The following is a 19,959-nucleotide window of genomic DNA, read 5'->3' as shown; positions in this document are numbered from 1 at the left end:
TCCGCGTATATCATGTAAAGAATATATTCATAATATAAAAAAGATTAACGAGGATTATACTGTACACGAAAAAGAATGAGTCTTGTAAAGTAGTTTTTAGTGATAATAAAATAATGGCTGTGATAATTCTTACGTATACCTCACCCTATTGTATATAAACAAAAATATTAAAATTATACTTACGTAAATAACCTACAAGAACATGAAACAAAACGTGAATCTACATACTTACTCCACTTTAATTATTTTTATGAAACCAGAAGTGTAAATAAGTTTAATACGCTACGTAAATAGACAAAAATTAGTCACAGTTTTCAATTTGTTGAAATTTCAATAAATTGCCAGTAAACATACCGTCATAAGGGGGGGGGGCGTCGGGGGTCGCATCGTTAGGCGTTTACACGGCTCTCATCAGTCCAGGTCCACATACTTACAAATCGTCTTTTTACCCCGAGATTGATATGACCTCTGTTGATGCGAACCCTCGTAAAAACAAAAATAAATAAAAATAAAAACATAACATCACTACCAATCCACCAATCCCCAACAAACTTTCGTTATACTTTATATGAATTATTTGAGGCGGATGTAGTAAAATTAAAAATTTAACTTACTTATTCAAACAAAGATGTACTTAAGTATGTTCACGGATAAAAATATCCTCTTCTATGCGATGTAGTAACCTCTAGAATCCTTAATACTGTGTATTGAAGATAAAAGTCGGAATTTTGATCCGACGTGAAAATTATTTTCCTATTTGACATTTTAGCTGGTTGTGAAACAACCGGCTTTCCATTTAACCGCAACCATACTTCTTCCCAATCACAGTCGAAGGACGACAAGAAACATCCACACTTTCATATGACGCTTCAAATGTAAGCCGTTTAGTCCGACAGGAAAAAATAGATATTTTCAATTATTAAATAACAATAATTCCTAAAGCGCAAGATGAAAAGAAAGATTGGGGATTCAATGTAGACCTTTATTATTGATGTTACGCAAACGTTCGCACCAAAATTAAACAAAAAGCATTAAAAAAAGAAGTAATTGATGATAAGTGAATACAATTCGCCTGACTTACCTAACCGAGCAAAATACCAACAGCTACCTCAAATCTTTCTTTTAGGTTATCATCATTTTGATAAATAATTTTCTTCTTTTCATTCCTTTAAAAACAAAAGGGGAGGCATTTCGGGGGTAGGTGGGAGATAGATAGAATATATATATATATATATATATAGATAGATAGATAGATAGATAGATAGATAGAGAGAGAGAGAGAGCGNAAGAAAAAGAGAAAGAGAGAGAGAGAGAAAAAGAGAAAGAAAGAGAAAGAGAGAGAGAGAGAGAGAGAGAGAGCGAGAGAGAGAAAGAAAAAGAGAAAGAGAGAAATAGGTTTTAGGTTTTTCGAATAAACTGAAGAAAAAGACTAACCACGGAAGGGTCAAAAGAAAAAATAAAGATGAAATTTCATTCCTGGTCATTTTAGTCTGCCTATCCTCGTCGGATTGGTCTGTCAAGGTAAGGTCGCCATCTTTAGTGTGTCTGCTAATGTTTAATGAGTTAATGATCGGTAACAATAAAATTTCAAATACACCATTGCGTAGAATACGGATAAATTTTACAAACAAAAGATGTGCCAGGAAAAACACTAGTGGTTCAAAAGCATGGTAACATAGATCGGTTGATCTCTCTTAAGAAAATGATAAATAAAAGAATTTCTTAAAGGTGGAAACACTACTGGTCACTGAGACTCATATTAAAAAAAATGAGGATATAAGATGAAAAAATTTGACCCCATGGTATCAAAACTTGTTCTTTAGCTCAAATAACCATAACGCATCTCAGATCGGAACCTCTAGAAATGGAGGGAAGGGAGTACTTTGAGAATTAGATAACAGCAAGTCTTTCCGAAATACCGCTTAAATGCACAAATGAAAACAATAGGGTAGAAAGGGGAAACAAATCACGTTAACCTCCCTGCCAGTCCCAACACCCCGAAGGCGAGCCCTGCACCAGGGCAATTTCCGCCTGCGATACCTAATGGACAAGTACCCCCGCCATCTGCGTTTTATTCTGGCGTTGGCAACCCACCGTTCCCTCAAATTCAGACCCAGGCTGTACCGTTACCTGGGGAATTAATGCGCCAGACGTTTACGACACCCCCAACGCAAAAAGCGAACGCAATCCCTATATTCCGTCGGGCAGCTTCGTTAAGTCAATGTGATTGAAGGCGCGGATGCCTGACCGGTGACAGGTAATCAGGCTACCGTGCCGATGCAGATGAGATTGACGGGCAAGGTTGAGATACAAAACAGCAGAACCTATGACCTGACAGGCTGCTTTGTCAGCTTGGAAGCCTACGGCCATGTCTCCAGTGTGGGCGCGATTGTCCGCACCCGCAAAATCAGTTGTATCAAAGGTGACGTTGTGATTGACCTGCCGGTTGAGAGACATGTCAATTTTCGCGGTAAAAATGGTGTGAAAGACGAGGTCGTGATGCGAAACGGCAAAATCGTAGGCTGGGCATGGGACGCAGGGTTTATTGATGGGTTAGGCCAGGGCACACGTGGATGAAAAGACTGCGTGTTAACAGGAACCGGGTGTCCAGGAAATGGCCGGGTATGTCTATCGACTCCATATCCCTCTCGACACCGGGAGTACAGAGAAGACCAGAAAAATTAAATATGGAAGTCGTGAAAGTCTGCCAAGAAGATGGAGTTATGGACGGATGAAATAGCAAAATACGCAGAAGCCAGTCTCGGGGAAGGGAAGCCAATGACAAGCGAATCTGGAAGGAAATGAGGAAGGCATACATGGGCCTCAATCCTCATACACTATCCACAAATAAAATCTATCAATCACAAGTAAAAAGAATACATTATTTGCTAATTTTAAACTTATGTTGAGGTGAGCGGCGCCAGCAGAAAAGTCCCAATGCTTCGTTCAAAACATTTATTCGCGTTTCGGTCGTCTCACGTCCTTCATCAGATACGTAATCTACAGTAACAGTGAATAAAATTTATTTTAAAAAATTTAAAAGCCTTAAAAATTGAAGTTAAAAAAATATTAAATAGCATAAAATCTCAAACATAACATTGATTATTTAAAATTATTATATAAAACTGCATTTGAACATGAGTTGAATGTACCAGGAATTTACCACTGTTTTTTGTGTCAGTAACACCCTTTACGGAGTCCCAGACCAAGGCGTCTCAACATAAGTTTAAAATTAGCAATTGATTATCCAACGGCCGACTAAAACAAGGACAAGAATACATTATTTTATAATTTAAATCATAAATGTCCAAATTCAATGAAAGAATAAAGACTTTTGTATTTTTATTTATTATCATCCTTCATCCTGTTCCAATCGAAAAGTTGGACCATTTATACAAGTCTGTAGGAAATCGTGACAAGCGTAGAGTATCTTAATTGGACGTGGAGTCGACAAGGCGGTTTACTTTTTTTAACCTTGTTTAATTGTGCACTTGGAAGGAACATGAACTGGGCTCTTAAAACTATTTACAGGATATACGTTTCAGGAGAGACTGACCTTCACCCATCTACGTTTCGCAAATGACATCATTCTAGTGGAGTTAAAGGAGTTAGTTCAAAATTTGATTTCTTCATAACATTGCGGGAAAGCACTATTTTGAAGAAAAAAAAATCTCTTTTGATGAATAATACGAAACAACAAACCATCCCAATAAATAACAAACTGATCGATTAACTGGAAGAAGCTAATGAGCAGTCGAAAGCCGTATATTTCGATTCCTATATAAGCATCGGGCTTAAAATCAATCACAAAAACACCAGAAATCTCAGCCAGTACAAAAACTAAATTATCTCCTGTGGTGTTCCAATACTGATTTACGCCGCGCAGACTTGACCTCTGAACAAAAGAAGAAGAAGAGAAGAGATAATCCATTTACGTTTTAGTGGTCAATTGGCCAGGTTACTTCTATCAATTAATTATTCTTTTTTATGTAAGGTCTTGGTTGAAATAAAAAAGTCAGTGTCACAAGCGGGAATCGAACCCACGACGTTCGGCTAAATACGCTACTTCTCTACCACTTGAGCTAACGTGACTTCGACCTCTCGGACATCAACTCTCCATCTCAACCTACAACCGTTCGAATTTCCCTCTTTTTGCCATCTTCAAATTTCGTGTAATCAGGATTCGATTCTCAGCGACTTATAAAGTGGCCACGGGGAGCTGTTTAGTGAAGTATACTTATTTTAGTTATTAAATATTAATCCATTTACGTTTTAGTGGTCAATTGACCAAGTTACTTCTTTCAATTAATTATACTTTTTTATATTATTTTATATAAGGTCTTGGTTGAGATAAAAGACATAAGAGTAATAATAATACAAAAACAAGTATAAGATAATAGTAACACAAAATATGTATGTAAAAGGGACAAGAAACAAATGGAGAAATCCGAAGCAAAACAATAATCCACAGGATTAAAAACGTCTTTAAAATGAATGCGGCTGTAACATGAAATAAATTGGTCACCATGTATAAAAAATAGATCAAGAGGAAACCGAAGACGTTTTAACAAAATTATTCGAAGGACGAGATACACAAGTCTTTAGATCGAAAAACTGGGCAACTTTGGCTCTTTCTTAGGGACTGGGTTCAGAAAAATCATAAAATTATAATAACGTGGTTTGAATTCATTCACTAACTGTTCGGTTCTCTTGCAGAAATTTTCAAGCAAAAGTACACGTTGGTCCTAAACGGATAGTTCGACATTTGTATGGCTAGTCAATTTTACCTTGGGCATAACGTGGCTAGAAAATTATAACGTCTCTGCTAGGAATAACTTTGCGTATTTACGTACATTCTTTTACAAAAATAAATGAATTTGTAATAACAAAAGAAATAAACAGTTTATTCGTTAAAACAATTTCCAGTGAATCTGTGTAAAACGTCGTAAGCAAGGAGCCGGGGCTGAGACAAATGGTTTTGGAAAATGATGACTAGATCGAAAAAGCAGGCTTTCATGAAAACGACCCAGTGTCCCTGTAGGCAGGATCTCGGCAGCTCCGATAAAATTTAACTTACAAAACACTATTTTTTGACGGCCGAAGAGGGATTCTTGAAGAACGGGAGTAATTTTGACATCTGCATCCAAAGTACCCGTTGAACTGGAATTATTCGTTTGTTCTAGACCCCTGAAAACTGTTCGAATTATTGTCTTAACGTATTTCATCATTTATTTTCATTTCCATTGGATTAACAAAAACAATCACTTTTGTAACAACTTAAATGCGGTTTATGTTAAAGGCTAGATACGCAGGTTCGAACCCATATCTCAAGCCTCCAAGGAGCAAAGGAATGAAGTAAAGAAATCTTAGACGGGAAACATTAAAAAAAGACAGCGTTACATTTCCATTTGCTGATACATATTCAACCTAAAGTATCGCGATTGATAACGCTACGATAATTTGAGTGTTTACCAAAACAGAGCTAATTCGAATTTGGTAAAAACAAAAATTTGCACTTTTATGTTAATTCGCAATTAAATGCTAAAATAACTCGTAATTAACCAGCCACAAAAATAAAAGCCACCAGAAATGGACCACCATGGACGCAAGACCCCATAATTAGACCAAGAATTAAAATGCATATATAATTTTGAATATTCGTGTCGACAAAAGAACGCATGGCCACTTTACTTGTTTTTCGTTTCGCATTATCATTTTCACATCAGAATATAAACTTCTTGCTCTTTGCTGACGACGTCAAGCTGTACCATGTAATTAATAATGATAATGACCCAAAAATACTTCAAAACTATTTTTCTAATTTCAATGATTGGTTAACAAAAAATTGACTTAAACTTAATTTTGATAAATGCTTTGCGAAGTATTTTTTTATACGTAATAAAAAAGTGTGTGGTATTTAGTGACCGTTAGTTAATGAATTCGGAGATCGTGAGATGCGGTCTGGTGTGACGTAGGTTTTAGAAAAAGATTTTCTTTATCGTGCCAACGTTTCGATCTTTATTGAGATCATCTCCAGGGCTCAATGAAGATCGAAACGTTGGCACGATAAAGAAAATCGTTTTCTAAAACCTACGTCACACCAGACAGCATCTCACGGTCTCCGAATAATCGTAATAAAAAAGTTAATTTATCCTATTTTTGAAATAAATTGCAATTATAAACTGTGACTCCATTTAAAGAACTTGGTGTAATTTGCTCACGCCTTTGAATTTTCCCAGCATAACGAATATTACTAACGAGGGTAATAAATTGTTAAGATTTGCAATATTCAACACTTTAGAAAGATATTTTCTTTCTTTAATTCGTCAAAAAATTTATTTTGAACCATAATTTGTATTAGAGTATGCTAGTCCTAACTGGCCACCCTATCAAAAGTACCTTTGTACCAAACTTGAAAGGGTTCAAACTAAATTTTTAAGATATGCTGCTTTTAAATTAAAAATCCCTTCCGCGGATATTTCTCTTGATCTCTTCTCAGTTTTAAAATAGGCTCTCGTTGAGGTCTGTAATCTTAGATCGGACCGATTTTTCGCCCCAGTTTTCATAGTTGAACCTAGATTGTCTTATATTATAAGAGTAAAGATTATGAGAGTATTATCATCGAACCCCAATTAAAATTCTCATCACATCGCAATACGATGGATGATCTCTTCCAATGTTCTTAGAAATTTCAGCCTCCTTTTAGAAAGTGAAAATCCTTCGACATCTCAACTCTAAGTATTTTTTACTGCACAATGGCCAAGTTTGTCTTCGAATATTTGCCTCCCTCACCTACATCATTCCTCTAAATGGCATTGAAAATATGTAAATATTCAAAATACATATCTGAAGTACATCCTTTGGCATGTAATTTGGCAACAGCTCACATATTTTCAATAGTGAATCACTAATGAAAGGCTTGTATTTATCGTACTCTGAATGCAGAAAAAATATCCACTACAAAATTTTCTTTTAAAGCTGAATAAATTTATACATACATAAATATTTCTTTCATAAGACAAATGTCCGCTTGTAAATAAATAATAATAATTGCTATTCCAGTGCCATTTGGTGCCATTACGATAACCTCTTTCTTTTAGCAGAAATTCAGTGATAAAAAGTAGTCATTTAAATTTACTTATTACCATTATCATGTTTTCGATCAGTCGTCTTTCAATTACATATTATCATCGTTTTTAAATTATAAAATTTACAATTATTCAAGCGTTTTTCATTATTACAATCTAAAAATGTGTCAAGCACGCAACTATTATTTGGGAATAGAAAAAGGGCACTTTATCAACGCCAACATAGTCTCAATGGTAATAGAACTAAAATAATGATCAAATGACATAAGTACGTCTTTTTTAATAAGACAAATAAGATTTGGATTTATACAGTCTTAAATTCTCACGTGCACTACAAACAAACAAACATATGCCGAGTTGAGACTATTCGCTTCCCGTAGTTCAAAGGCAATTCCAGCTTTTGCTATTAACAGTAAAAACCGGCAGATTCGAAAACACCCACGCCGGATGTGCCAGTCAGAGGGCAGAACTCAGTCTTATCCGTCCAGCTACCGAAATTGGGAGGGAGAGTTGCTATCAACAGCTAGGTCAATTCAACACCCAACGCATGCAGTTCCAAATCCATTCGTCATTACGTTCATTATTATACATTCACTCCTATTTACATACCATTCATTCAAATAGGGTGATGGAGTACTGGATATTCCTCCAACGCCCTTTACACATATACCCAAGTACCCCATCGACTAAACTTTAGATTAAACTTTGAGAAATATCGGATACTCCACGGTATGTCTCCCATGTATGACAGTATTTGTATGTATGAATGTATTTATTTGTTAGCTTTTCTATATAGTAGTTTGCATGCTGAAATGGGTTGTCAACTGCACTCTTTGTAATTAAATTAACCCCGATGGTTGGGAAGCGACGATCTATTGGGCATCAGGCTATCAGGCTCATCAGCGACTCAGCCTGATAACGGGGTAGATGAACTTCCCTGAGGTATTGACCCTAGGGTCAGCAAACCGGGGAGAGACAACCCTTCGGAGTGAAAGTCCATAATTACATCGGTTCAAAATCCTTCGGAAATCGTTTTTGGATTCATAGCCAGGTTACAATCGGCTTGTAAGTACCTTTAACTGGCCTTTCTAATTATAAAATGGTACAAATACTTTAAGTAATTTCGTGCTATTTAGAATTTCGAACGAAGCAGGAAATGATCTATTAGAATGTTTAAGTCTGAAAACCGCGCTAAAAAATTACCTACGCTATATTAAATCGTGGTCAATGATTGGTAATATTGGTATAGAAATACAGTTTTACAAAGCCACTAAAATCAAATCTCATGATGGAGTAGCGAATTTTGAATCATTCAATGGAACACGTACCTCCATTTAATAGCTGATGTTGATATACAAATGTAGGTCGTCAATAGCGATTATGTAATTCGTAAATTTACACATTTAATCCGGTTAATCAGCGATTGTTCACACGCCACAATTTGCAACATCGTCTAACTGGACACTACGAGAAGAGCAACTTAACCTCTGTATTTCAAGCCAAAGATATAAAACCCAAAAAAGGTCATAGCCAAGCTGCGCACAAAACATTGTTCTCAACTGAAGAAAGGATAAGTGGGGAAAATAAAATCAGGGGACAAAGTGTTCTAATTTGATTTATAGATGTTGAAAAATGAATTCTGTTCAGAATAGACCGGTACAACTGCAGCAAACTGCAACAGATCGTGGGAATGGGGTGCTCGAGCCGACCGAGTCTTCCGTCATCCGTCCAGCCCCAAGTCTTTGTTGTCCGAGTATTTACCGACCATACACGGATATGCCCGAGCCACCTCTGGCAATAATTATGTTCTCCCGGCGTGAGGTATGACTTACTTCAGACCAGGCTCGCCAAGCCACACGCCGCCGTAGGAACAAGGCTTTAAGACGGGTTTCCACTGCGCGAAAATCACTCGTGCACCTGTTTCGCGAAACTTGTCTCGCGTTGCGGATACCTAGCCGAGGATGTTTTGAGGCGAGCCTAACGGCTGTCGGTTTTTTTAGTGAGCATTTTCGCGTTGTCTGTTTCTTTCCGTGTGATCGCACGGCTTCGAGCTTCAGAATGAACCAGGAGGAATGCATTCGACTTATCCAACTGTATCAGAGCTATTGATATTTGTGGGTCCTAAAGATAAGTCGTCATAAAAAGAACAAGATAGAGGATGCGTGGAAGGAAACTTGGCGTTTTCTTAGTTTGTTTTTCTTTTCATTCTTAACATAAAGTATCGCCATGATGGCAAAGGCTGATACTCCAGTAAGTGTAATTATGAACTGTATACTTCTCTCGCGCAAACTGAGACAGCCGTTTCGCGAGTGATTCTCGATTTTAGTAATTTTCGCGTAATGGAAACGCAGCTTAAGGCTCTTTAGCCTTCACAAGAAATCCAACGTAAATGGAAAATCATGTGAGACATTAACTATAACAATTGTTTTTTTATTTCTATTTATGCCATAATTACTTCTGAAGGAAGGGGGAGGGTCACAGTAGACTTCATCCACATCCTCCTGTGAAATCGGGTCGGAAGTAAATAAATCAATCCGGTTCTCAATTCCGACCTCTTCCAAATCCGCGTCCTCGACTGACAAAAGTGTGGGTTTATCCCGGAGCAGAATGGTGTCAAGGGTGCGCGGTCGGAAAAGTCGGAAAATCGTCCGCCCCACCGTAGCGCGCGCCGCGACGGACTCGCCGCTGCTCTCCGCCCGGGTTTGTGTGTGTTTCCCCGCGACCCCACTGACGTCACACCGCTTGACCCTGACCACTGGAAGGCAGCCGTCCTCACTCCTCAGTGCTAGTCTTCAGAGGGTCGGCGAAGGATCTGCGGCATTCCGGCTACATTTGACAACTAGTTTACACTTCACTTTTGACTGGATAAGGTATGACATATCTCTCTCTCTCACTCTCTCTCACTTTCTCTCTTTCTCTCTATTATTTATCCATGTATTACTTGCACACTCTTTCCATCCATGTTTCTTTGAAGGGCGGCGTTTTCTACAAGGATTTTATTTTATTTTCTTTATCAAGAAGCGGACAGGTTTTTAAAAGCAAGTTCATAATATTTTCATATTTATAATTGCTAGAACAACTTTAAAACAAAGCGCTGTAATTTCATTATTTGTGGCGCATTACAGAACTACTACAATGATTGAAAACACGAATGAAAAACGATAAGCTATCTTCTAATGCGTCTGTCAGTTATAATTTACTTGTTTTTGAAAATCTGTATACTAGAGATCCATATGCAAAAGGGAATATCTGTACATCTCAAATTTCTCTTCTATGAGAAATTGAAATTGATATTTCGTAAAAATTAAACTTTGAAACCGGTTATTGTTTGGGTGTCAAATTTCTAAGACACCGTTGGCAGTCATAACGATAACTATTGCTTATTTCAGTGAAATATCCCTTTATTTCGATGACGTTGCAACGATATGAATCGGAATGGACAAATTTAAGAAGATGAAACGATCCGAGATCCGATTACGTATAAAAAGACAAAAACACTTACAGGACGTGATCCAGAAACTATCCTTCCAGATGCAGTTATTTATATATATATTTAGACTATATATAGGATATCAAATATAATTGAAATACAATTCTATGATAATATAAAAATCCAAATCGAAATATCTATTCTGATAGAGTATTTGAATTGAGAATTTATGATTAAAAATATAATTAATTTTTAAAAAACGTTTAGGCAAAGTGTGACTAGTGGCCCAGATGCCCCTTATTTTTGTTAAAATACTCAAAGCCAAGATTGAATCATCTACTCGCCAAACGATTCGTCTGGTGATGCATGTGACACCAACGAAATCTCGTAATAAAGTAAACGCTTTGACGAATTTTATCATCACATTTTTTAGCAATTCGTTGAATTATTAACTATTTAATTATACTTTTTATGTAAGGTTTTGGGTGAGATGAAAAAGTCAGTGTAACGAGCTGGATTAGAACCCATGACCTACGGCTCAATTCGCCGCAGCTCTAACCACTAGAGCTATCGTGACTAACTTTTTCATCTCAACTAAGACCGTAATTGTAATTTATTACAATAATGAATAGGTCAATGATGACTTCTAAACATATATGGATTAATATTTAATTAGTCCTACACTATACTCTCCTTTATTTGCAACTATTTCCCACAAAGCCAATATGACACCCCAAGAATGCACCACACTTTATGCCCTGAAGATGACCCGAATAAAGGTCGAAGCGCCGGCAAAAAAAAAATGAAAAAGGTGTTTTTCTAAATTACCTCATTCTTGACCGTTCCTCACGACTCCCACAAATTTATTTACAGTGTGATTTGTATAAACAGTTGTATATATAGACAAGAGATTTCATTTATAACAATACTATATTATTGTCTTATGAAATCTTAGTCAAAACGATTGAGTTCAATATTTTATTCATTTCGAGTGAAGACGCTTCGCCCTATTCCTAAGCAATGTAAATTGTACGGCGTGGTCGGTTCCGACCATTTTGGTCTGCCCCGCCTCGTTGTTTTGCCGTGGCAGAAGCGTTTCGGCTTCGCGCCAACTTCAGTGATAAATCTCTGAACAGTGAGGATGATTTCCAAAAAGAGCGGATAAAAACGAACCGCATATAAAATCATTAATCAAGTTCAGTAAAACTGCTGTATTTAATAGGATTCGATTATGTCAAAAAGGCGTTCATGCGCTGATGGATTCAACTTATTTTTCACGTGTCACTTTGGCCGATTTTTGTGAACTGCAAATTTCATTTTATTATAATTATAACTGCTTATAATTATAGTGCTTCGTATGATTCATATGGCTCTTAAATTCAGTTAATCTTTTAGATTTAAATTTCCCTGCCGCTTTTTTCTAATATTTGAACCATTTGATATCGCAATCATTACATTTCAGTTTGTAACCCCCTTTTTTTAACAAGGTGTCACCCTTGTCTTTAGATTTTGACAGAATTTTTCTAAGTTTTTTAAGTATGTCAAAGTCATCTAAGTTCTAAGGATGTTTCTAAGCAAGTACGCATTTTTAAAAACTACTCTAAATCCTTCTTGTTTTAAAATTTTACCAAATTATTCCGATAATTCCCCAATGTATGGCAAGCAACAAAACCTAATGAATTCATTGGTGGATTGGCCGAGTGTTACACAGTTTCAATGAAGAGAGGAAACTAGATTGGTTTGAGAAATTGAATTAAAAAAATAGTAACTAATAAATTAAAAAATTGGCGGTGGATCGGCGGGTTCGCTCTTACAATTCATGTATTTTAACTCCTTCGACCTGATGATGAGCGTTTAATGCTTGAAATCTGGATAGTTTAAACAACATTTCTATCAGTTTTACTTTAGAAAAAGTGAGAAAATAAAGTGCTTGTACAACTGTTTTATACAGAAAATGTTACTTGTTTTCAAATGTAGTTTAAACATGCAGTCTATGAGCCAAATTAAATCCAACAACTTCACGGGCAATAATTCCATGAGTAGAACCATCCTTTACAAAAGGTGGATCGAAATCCTCAATTATTTCTCAAATTATTTCTAGTTATGCAAGCTGTTTAAATAAAACAATACATAATGTGTGTGAATAATTCTAATTTATTTCTAAAAAATCGTAAAATAAAAAGAAAACACTATGTTGTATTTTTTATAGAAAAACCTGCTTGCAGGACCTTCCTTCTAAAACGGCTGCTATGTAAATAATAATTGATCGTTCTTCATGGTGAATTGAGACAACCTTGGGTTCTCAGAAATGTGTGAAGTCAATCAAATTCGTAAATGAAATTGAGATACGAGCCAATCAATAAATCGAAAAATTTGATTTGGGATAATAGTCGATTTTTATTGTTGACAAATGATGTTATCGGGAATTTTGAAACATTTGGATGTACATATTTACGGAAATAAGAAAAAAATCTACTCCCACTTTTTAACAAATAAAAAAAAATCAACTAAATAGTTTAATGTAAATAAATAAATAAGAGAAATAAAATTATTCTTAATAATTAAAAGGAATATTTTTACAAACTTTATTTTATCCTCCCTAGTATTAACTCTATCACAATAAAATTGTGATTATAACACATATAATATATTTCAATAAAATTGTTCTAAAAATATATTTATTACGTTTTTCCTTCTAACTTGGAACTTTTTGGTTAGAGAGAGAAAAAAATTGTTTAACCGAATTTCGAAAACTTTTTTTTTTTTTGCAAAGCAAAACTAGTAAAGTAATGAAATAGTATGCTGTTCTGGCACTGGGTCATTTATTGTATCCGCCTACCCACGGGTTTGTTCAACTACTGAAACGCGTTTCAACATTTACTGCGCCGTCTTCAGTGAGGAACTGTAAAGTTTAAATGGCGCAGTGCCGAAACGCGTTTGAGTAGTTCGCCGATTTGCCATACTACTAAAACAGTAAAATAATAAAATGAAAATTAAAAAAGCTAAAAAGATATAAAGTTATTTCGGTGTGAAGACGTATTATCACAGAATGAAGTAGTATTTTATAACATAAACATCTAAAGAGATTATTATCTAATAGTTTTGACGCTGCTATACTTTATGGACAGAGTACGTTGTACTTTGTAGACTTGCCTTTATGGTAATACAGGATTCAATCTACTATGAAACTTCATTGTTCTATTCATTATTTCTTCACCTAGGTGCTAATGGGCTTACAAAGTCCTTCCCTCAGAATTTCAGCAATCCACTGGGCTACAGTGACCCTAGGTGCTAATGTATAGGTAATCGATCCATGTCCATCTAGGTCTATATGTAGCAAGCCTCATGTGCCTATATCGGGCAAGCGGAGCATGTTCTTTACAATACAGTTTTGGGTCAGTTTCTTGTTGAACATGCTTATCTTAGAACTGCGATGGGAATAAAATCCTAATGGCCTCTTTGCTTTCGGTTCTATTCTTAATGCAGTCGTGAAAATCCATTTTCTATTATCCCTTCTATTTCCGGGAATGTTTTGAAGATAGGTCTTTCTTTGGTGACGGATATTCATTCCGTTTTCAATACACTTATTTGCAATATGTTTTAGCTATTTCCTTATTCAATCTCTCGATTATAGTTTAGGAAAAAATAATGAGAGTTGAACCACATTGTCTACTTTTAGGGCTGCTATGCAGTTTTTGGGTAATTTAGACAGTTGAAAAACACATTAAATGGCACAGGGCCTAGGATTGAACCTTGCAGGACACCAGAGAAAATTGAGTGTATGGCATTATTACAAGATACAAGGAATGTTCTGTCTCTTAGACAGGAGTGAATAACTTTTAAAATATGGTTGGGGAAATTGTATTTCCTAAGCCAGAATAGTACACCACACAGTATCAAATGTTTTCGTAGGTCTAAGTAAACCATTCCTGTGTGAATTTTTCTGTTATTAGTGGTTATGACAATCATATGGGGCTTGGTACTAGGGAAACTAAAAATAAATAAAGTGCAGTGAAAGAAAATATAAACTTAGTATAAAGTAAGAAACTAAAGTGGTCCTTTTTTATTTCTATTGGAACAAAATCATATATTGTAATAGCTTCAAAATGAAATTGTTATGTACTTTCATTTGTAAATCACACAAAAATACAATTAGTTGATAGTAAGGATGGGGAAAAAACCCTGAAACATACCAATGAATTTAAATAAAATCTCTATTATTAACCTATTATAGTTTTCTATTAAAGAGTACACAATATATCACAAAAATACAACTGTTGCAGAAATGCGGTTGCCAGTCATTGCGGTGTTGTGGTTGGGATCTTTGCTCGTAGCTGCACAAGACAACGGTCATGGTGATGACCTCTCCACCCTGATCCAGGAGGTGTTTGGAGGAAAAGATCAAGGTCAGCCTGATGATACGAATAAAAACCAGAAGAGAAATGACGATCTCACCAACAACGTCGGCAACCATGATGTCAACAACAAGGAAGGAGGCAGCAGTGTTCCTGGGAGCGACAAGTGCGAATGTGTGCCTTACTACCTCTGCGCTAACAACTCCATCATCACCGATGGCACGGGCATTCTTGATATCAGGTCAGCTGTATGGAACGTCTGTTTTCCCGATTCAAACCGTAGAAATGTTAAATGCCAATGTTGGTAAGTCTCGACTTAATGCTACCTCACCAGAGTGGATTCACGGAGGATTGGGTAATGCATGCACCTTTACTATCAACAGGCTCTTTGTGAAAAATATTTCAAAATTAAATAGTTGAAGTTAGTATGTCCATTAAAATTGTAGATGATGGCAATACTGCTATTATTGTCATAAACAATTGTCTTTTAGAGACCATGTTAAAACGTTGGTCATGACATCTGGCTGTCTTTCAAATTGTCACCTTACCCTAAAAAGATGTTAATTTTTTTTCTCAATTAACATGAAAAAATTGTAACACAATTTCCATTTGTCATTATTATTATAATTTATTGATCTCTTAATTAAGTAAATTGTTCCATATCCCTTTATACATATTTTTAGCTTGGAACTGATATATAAGAGAAAATTTGGCAAGGTAAAGCTACATAGTATTTCAGATCGGAGAGAGGTTTTCTATAAAAACTTTATTTTTTATTAAAACTAATGGAGATAATTGAAAAAATAACTTGGTTAGAGATCTGACCTATCATTCTTTATTTGTACATGTATCCCTTTAGTCTAACAGGTTGAATGACTGAACACATTGGCACTGAATGTTAGAGCGTGTATATAGCATTTTTTTAAATTGATTTTTCAAATGTCTGTTATGCATTCACTGGCACTTGGATGGCACTTACCTTGAGATCAAATTATGGTCAATAGTGTAACAGTACTGGAGCACACAATTTTTGACAAGAGAAAGCTCTTGGGCACCTTTTATTTCAATTTTATTTAAACTTATCTCTTCACTCAACAACTATCAACCCCTTTTTGAATTTTTATAATTCGCCGGCAGGTTGAAAGGTGACCTCTGTGAAAGTTATCTGGATGTTTGCTGTGGCAAGCCGCTTCCCTCAGAGGAGGCGATCAAGCCCATTCAGCGAGGCAGGCGAGGCTGTGGAACCAGGAACATTGATGGTGTGGGCTTCAGGATCACTGGGGCTATTGACAATGAATCCCAGTTTGGTGAATTCCCATGGATGGTGAGTGGCCAGATTTGCCCTATGGTATAAGGCAAATGAAAATATCTTGTTACAGACGCCAGATAATTTAATAGATCTTCATAATTTCAGATTGCTATTCTTTTGGATGAAAACTTTGAAAACGCGAATGTGAAAACATACCAATGTGGGGGAGCACTGATACACGAGCGGGTTGTCCTCACAGCCGCCCACTGTGTGCAACGGTACATTGCTAGCTCAAACCATACCTAAAAAGAAATAATAAATAATCCTATTTGGTTTATTTCAGCAAGAGCAGTTCACCTCTTCTAGTGAGGGCCGGAGAATGGGACACACAAACTAAAAACGAACTCTATCCACATCAAGATCGCCAAGTGGAGGAAATAATCATCCACGAAGACTATTATGCTGGGGCACTGTACAATGACATCGCCCTGCTGGTGCTCAAGGAGCCCTTCACATTCGCCGACAATGTCGACATCATCTGTCTTCCAAAGCAGGGCGATGTAGTCTTGAATAAGGAATGCTCTGCAAGCGGATGGGGGAAAGATGTTTTCGGTAAGGAATTCGATAAAACGGAACCGGCACCCTCACCGTCGATAAAGACGCCCATTTTGGGCTCAGTACAGAACGTGATTCAAGTAAAGATAAACAAGTTCAAAGATTTGTTTCTACCTAAGCCGAAAATGGAGCATAGCACATTAAGACCGCTTGACAAAATCATCAAAGAAAAGATAGATAAGTTTACAAACTTGTTCCACCCTACAAAAAGGGCAAAGACTGTTACTGAAGCCCCTAAGGCCCAATGGATTAATCTCGATGAAAGAATGGGCAGTGGTGTCCCATCCTCAGAAAATCCATTAAAATTTCCTGATTCAGGTAATTGGCCGATACTGGTGCACATAGTGCTTCAATGCTTCTATGTATTTGGTGTCCATTTCTATGCTCCACAAGCATTAAACAATTTTAACTTCTATAATCATGAAATTCTTCAACTTGTTTTGGTCTTTATAAATTAAGGGTACTAAGTGGAAATCAACTGCAAATCCATGAGGCCATAATATTTCTTCATACTAGGAATCGATTGACTTGACTATGCTTTTGAATGCAGTTAACAGTTCCTAATCTTTACTGGGAGTTTGTGATAAATTAATCGCTTTTAACATTTTAATTTTATTTGCATCTTGTTTTAATTCTTACATTACATTTTTAATCATTCTATTGCTTTTGTCTTCTTGCTGAGTTATGTTCATGTTTCTTAGATAGAAATGGCCTGTTCATTTTACTTAAAGTTACACAAGCGTACAAACACTTTTTCGAAAATAATTAATTAATTCAAATGGTTAGGGCGTTAGTGGCTGCAATGGTAAGGTGTTGACCCAGCAGGTTTTTAATACAATACATAACGTTTAAACAAATATAATATATGTATTATATATTTTTTTATTAGTGTATACTTTTGTACACTTGATTACTTCTATAAAATGGGAAGTATATGGGCCAACAAACAGCTGAGGTCATCACCAGCCCTCTGCATATTTTCCTTCGTTTTCTGGCGCCAAATCTGTAAAACTAATATTTAAATTATCTTGCTAAACCTCTAGCATAATGTTTTATTTCTTCTAATGGGTGGTTTTATCACGAAAAGAAATATTTAGGTAACAAGAGTTTGCTTTGTTCATATAGATGGAAAAATGTATCTAAAGATGGAAAAATGTATCATCATGAAATGGTTACTAATTATGAATACATCACATGAAATGAATTATTACAATTGATGAAAAAACTTGTATTTTTAGCACTTTCGTGTAAAAGTGAACCTGGGATATTAATTAAAGATATATGATAAAACAGGAAAGAAAAAATTATACATACACTATTTATTGACAAAATTAGATAATATTTACACAGGCAATAAAACCAAAAATATTTGGGCAATAAAAAAAGTATAATTTGCATGATTAAGTATAAATGAGAACATGAAAATATTTCATCCTATCCCATCAATAACAAAGGGGCATGCAAGTAACAATGGGTTTTTCAAAATCAATTTAATTTTATTTTTGAGAAAAATGTGTAGATATAGATACAAATGCATTTGGCTTTTATATTCTTAATTGTGAATATACAATATTGTTTTTTATTTTAGGAAAAAAGGGGAAGTACCAGGTAATTCTTAAAAAGGTCGACCTTCCGATGGTTGATAGAAATACTTGCGAAGCAGAATTACGAAAGACTCGTCTTAGTCAATACTTCAATCTTCATGAGAGTTTTGTATGTGCTGGTGGCATCGCAGGCCAAGACACATGCAAGGTACATTTACACACTATCTACTAAATTAAATCATAAAATTTTGTTAGTAGAAAAACATTCAACAAGTATTTTAATTAAAACATTTCCTTTTATTACTATTTGTTAATAGGGTGACGGAGGAAGTCCACTGGTCTGCCCAGTTCCTGGGGAGAAGTACAAGTATCAGCAAGTCGGTATTGTGGCTTGGGGGATTGGATGTGGCAATGAGACGCCTGCTGTCTATGTAAATGTTGCTCACTTCAGAAAATGGATTGATGATCACTTCAAGAGGCTTAATTTAATTCCAGAGTACACATATTAGGTAGTGAAATAATGTAAACATAAATGTACCTATTAAAAGTGTAAATTTTTGTTTTATAATTTAGGCTTGATCCAAGTTGTTGATGTTATTTTGCAATACTTTTTATTTTTGTGGGTATTTTATTTACTGAAAGTTAATTTGTGATACTTCTATTCTATTTTTGTTCTTGTCTACATTGCAGTACATGTATTTTATGTATGTATGGAGTTTTTTCTCATAGATTTACAGAATGTGAGAAATTTAACATAATCCTATTCCTGTTGAGGTGAATAAATGGTACAGGATGAGTATTGGAAATCAATTTTGATTGATATTTCTCTTCTGTCAGATTGTGAACTGAAACTTGGTGTGTATATATATATANTATATATATATATACTATATAGTATGCATTTTATCCTAATCAAATTGTTCCAAATCGAAGCTAAAATTTAATGATTATTTGGAGATCATGAGATGTGGTCTGGTGTGATGTAAGTTTTAGAAAAACATTTTCTTTATTGTGCCAATGTTTCAAACTTTATTGAGATCATCTTCTGGGCCTGGGATTTATAAACATTGTTTAAATTGAACAAGTACATGTAGGATGTGAAAAAAAAGAATTTGTACAATGCTAGAAATTTTAGATTCAATCAAAGTATGTGCACTCACTCAAAGTGTTTGTTTTCTGTGTAGATGTGTCATTATTGGGTGTCGTGTTTATTGAGTGCCAATGAAATATTGATATTTTACATCTATATACATTGGATTTTGAAGGGGTAGGGAAGAAAGTCGGGATAGAAAGACTAAAATTTACTATTTAAGAAAACTGGATACATTTTTTATAAAAAAAAATATGACTCAATAAATTGTAATACACAATATTTTGGAGGTCTTTTGAGAATGCCATTCGCTTTTTGCATTTGTCAGGTTGAAACAAGCTGACTCACCATATTTAATGGTTTCCTGACTATTGGCTCACACTGGCAACTGTGACTGTTATGTCACAGTGCGTTTAATAGAAAATTGCTGGAAAAACACTTATATCCCATTATACTCTTGTTAAGTTTTTTTGAATTGAGTCACTTCTAAAAATAATCACATGACATAGTACTACCGATTTAAAGTTTTTTTCTCTTTTTTTAAAGAACAACTGTCCAATCACTAAATTGAAGTTCTCGCCTTTGGGG

The 19,959-nt window shown here is 35.5% G+C and overlaps 1 protein-coding gene across 2 annotated transcripts; it reads left to right on the top strand.

Moving 5' to 3' along the window:
- Window positions 1–9,848: 9,848 nt before the first annotated feature.
- LOC106673061 (tryptase-2) lies at window positions 9,849–19,091 on the top strand. 2 transcript variants are annotated; one of them, XM_014404995.2, is made up of 7 exons: window positions 9,849–9,958; window positions 14,802–15,114; window positions 16,011–16,197; window positions 16,288–16,400; window positions 16,466–16,734; window positions 18,326–18,489; window positions 18,599–19,091. In XM_014404995.2, exons 2-7 carry the CDS (start codon window positions 14,804–14,806, stop codon window positions 18,788–18,790), a joined length of 1,236 nt encoding a protein of 411 aa, XP_014260481.1. In that variant the 5' UTR covers window positions 9,849–9,958; window positions 14,802–14,803; the 3' UTR covers window positions 18,791–19,091. The 2 variants fall into 2 exon arrangements, with proteins under 2 accessions (XP_014260481.1, XP_014260480.1); XM_014404994.2 differs by having other exon boundaries at window positions 16,466–17,055.
- The last annotated feature ends 868 nt before the right edge of the window (window positions 19,092–19,959 follow it).

This window comes from Cimex lectularius, unplaced genomic scaffold, assembly GCF_000648675.2.
Source record: "Cimex lectularius strain Harlan isolate CLEC.00 unplaced genomic scaffold, Clec_2.1 scaffold99, whole genome shotgun sequence".
Taxonomy (NCBI): Eukaryota; Metazoa; Arthropoda; class Insecta; order Hemiptera; family Cimicidae; genus Cimex; species Cimex lectularius.
This window is presented reverse-complemented; position numbering and strand designations above follow the sequence as displayed.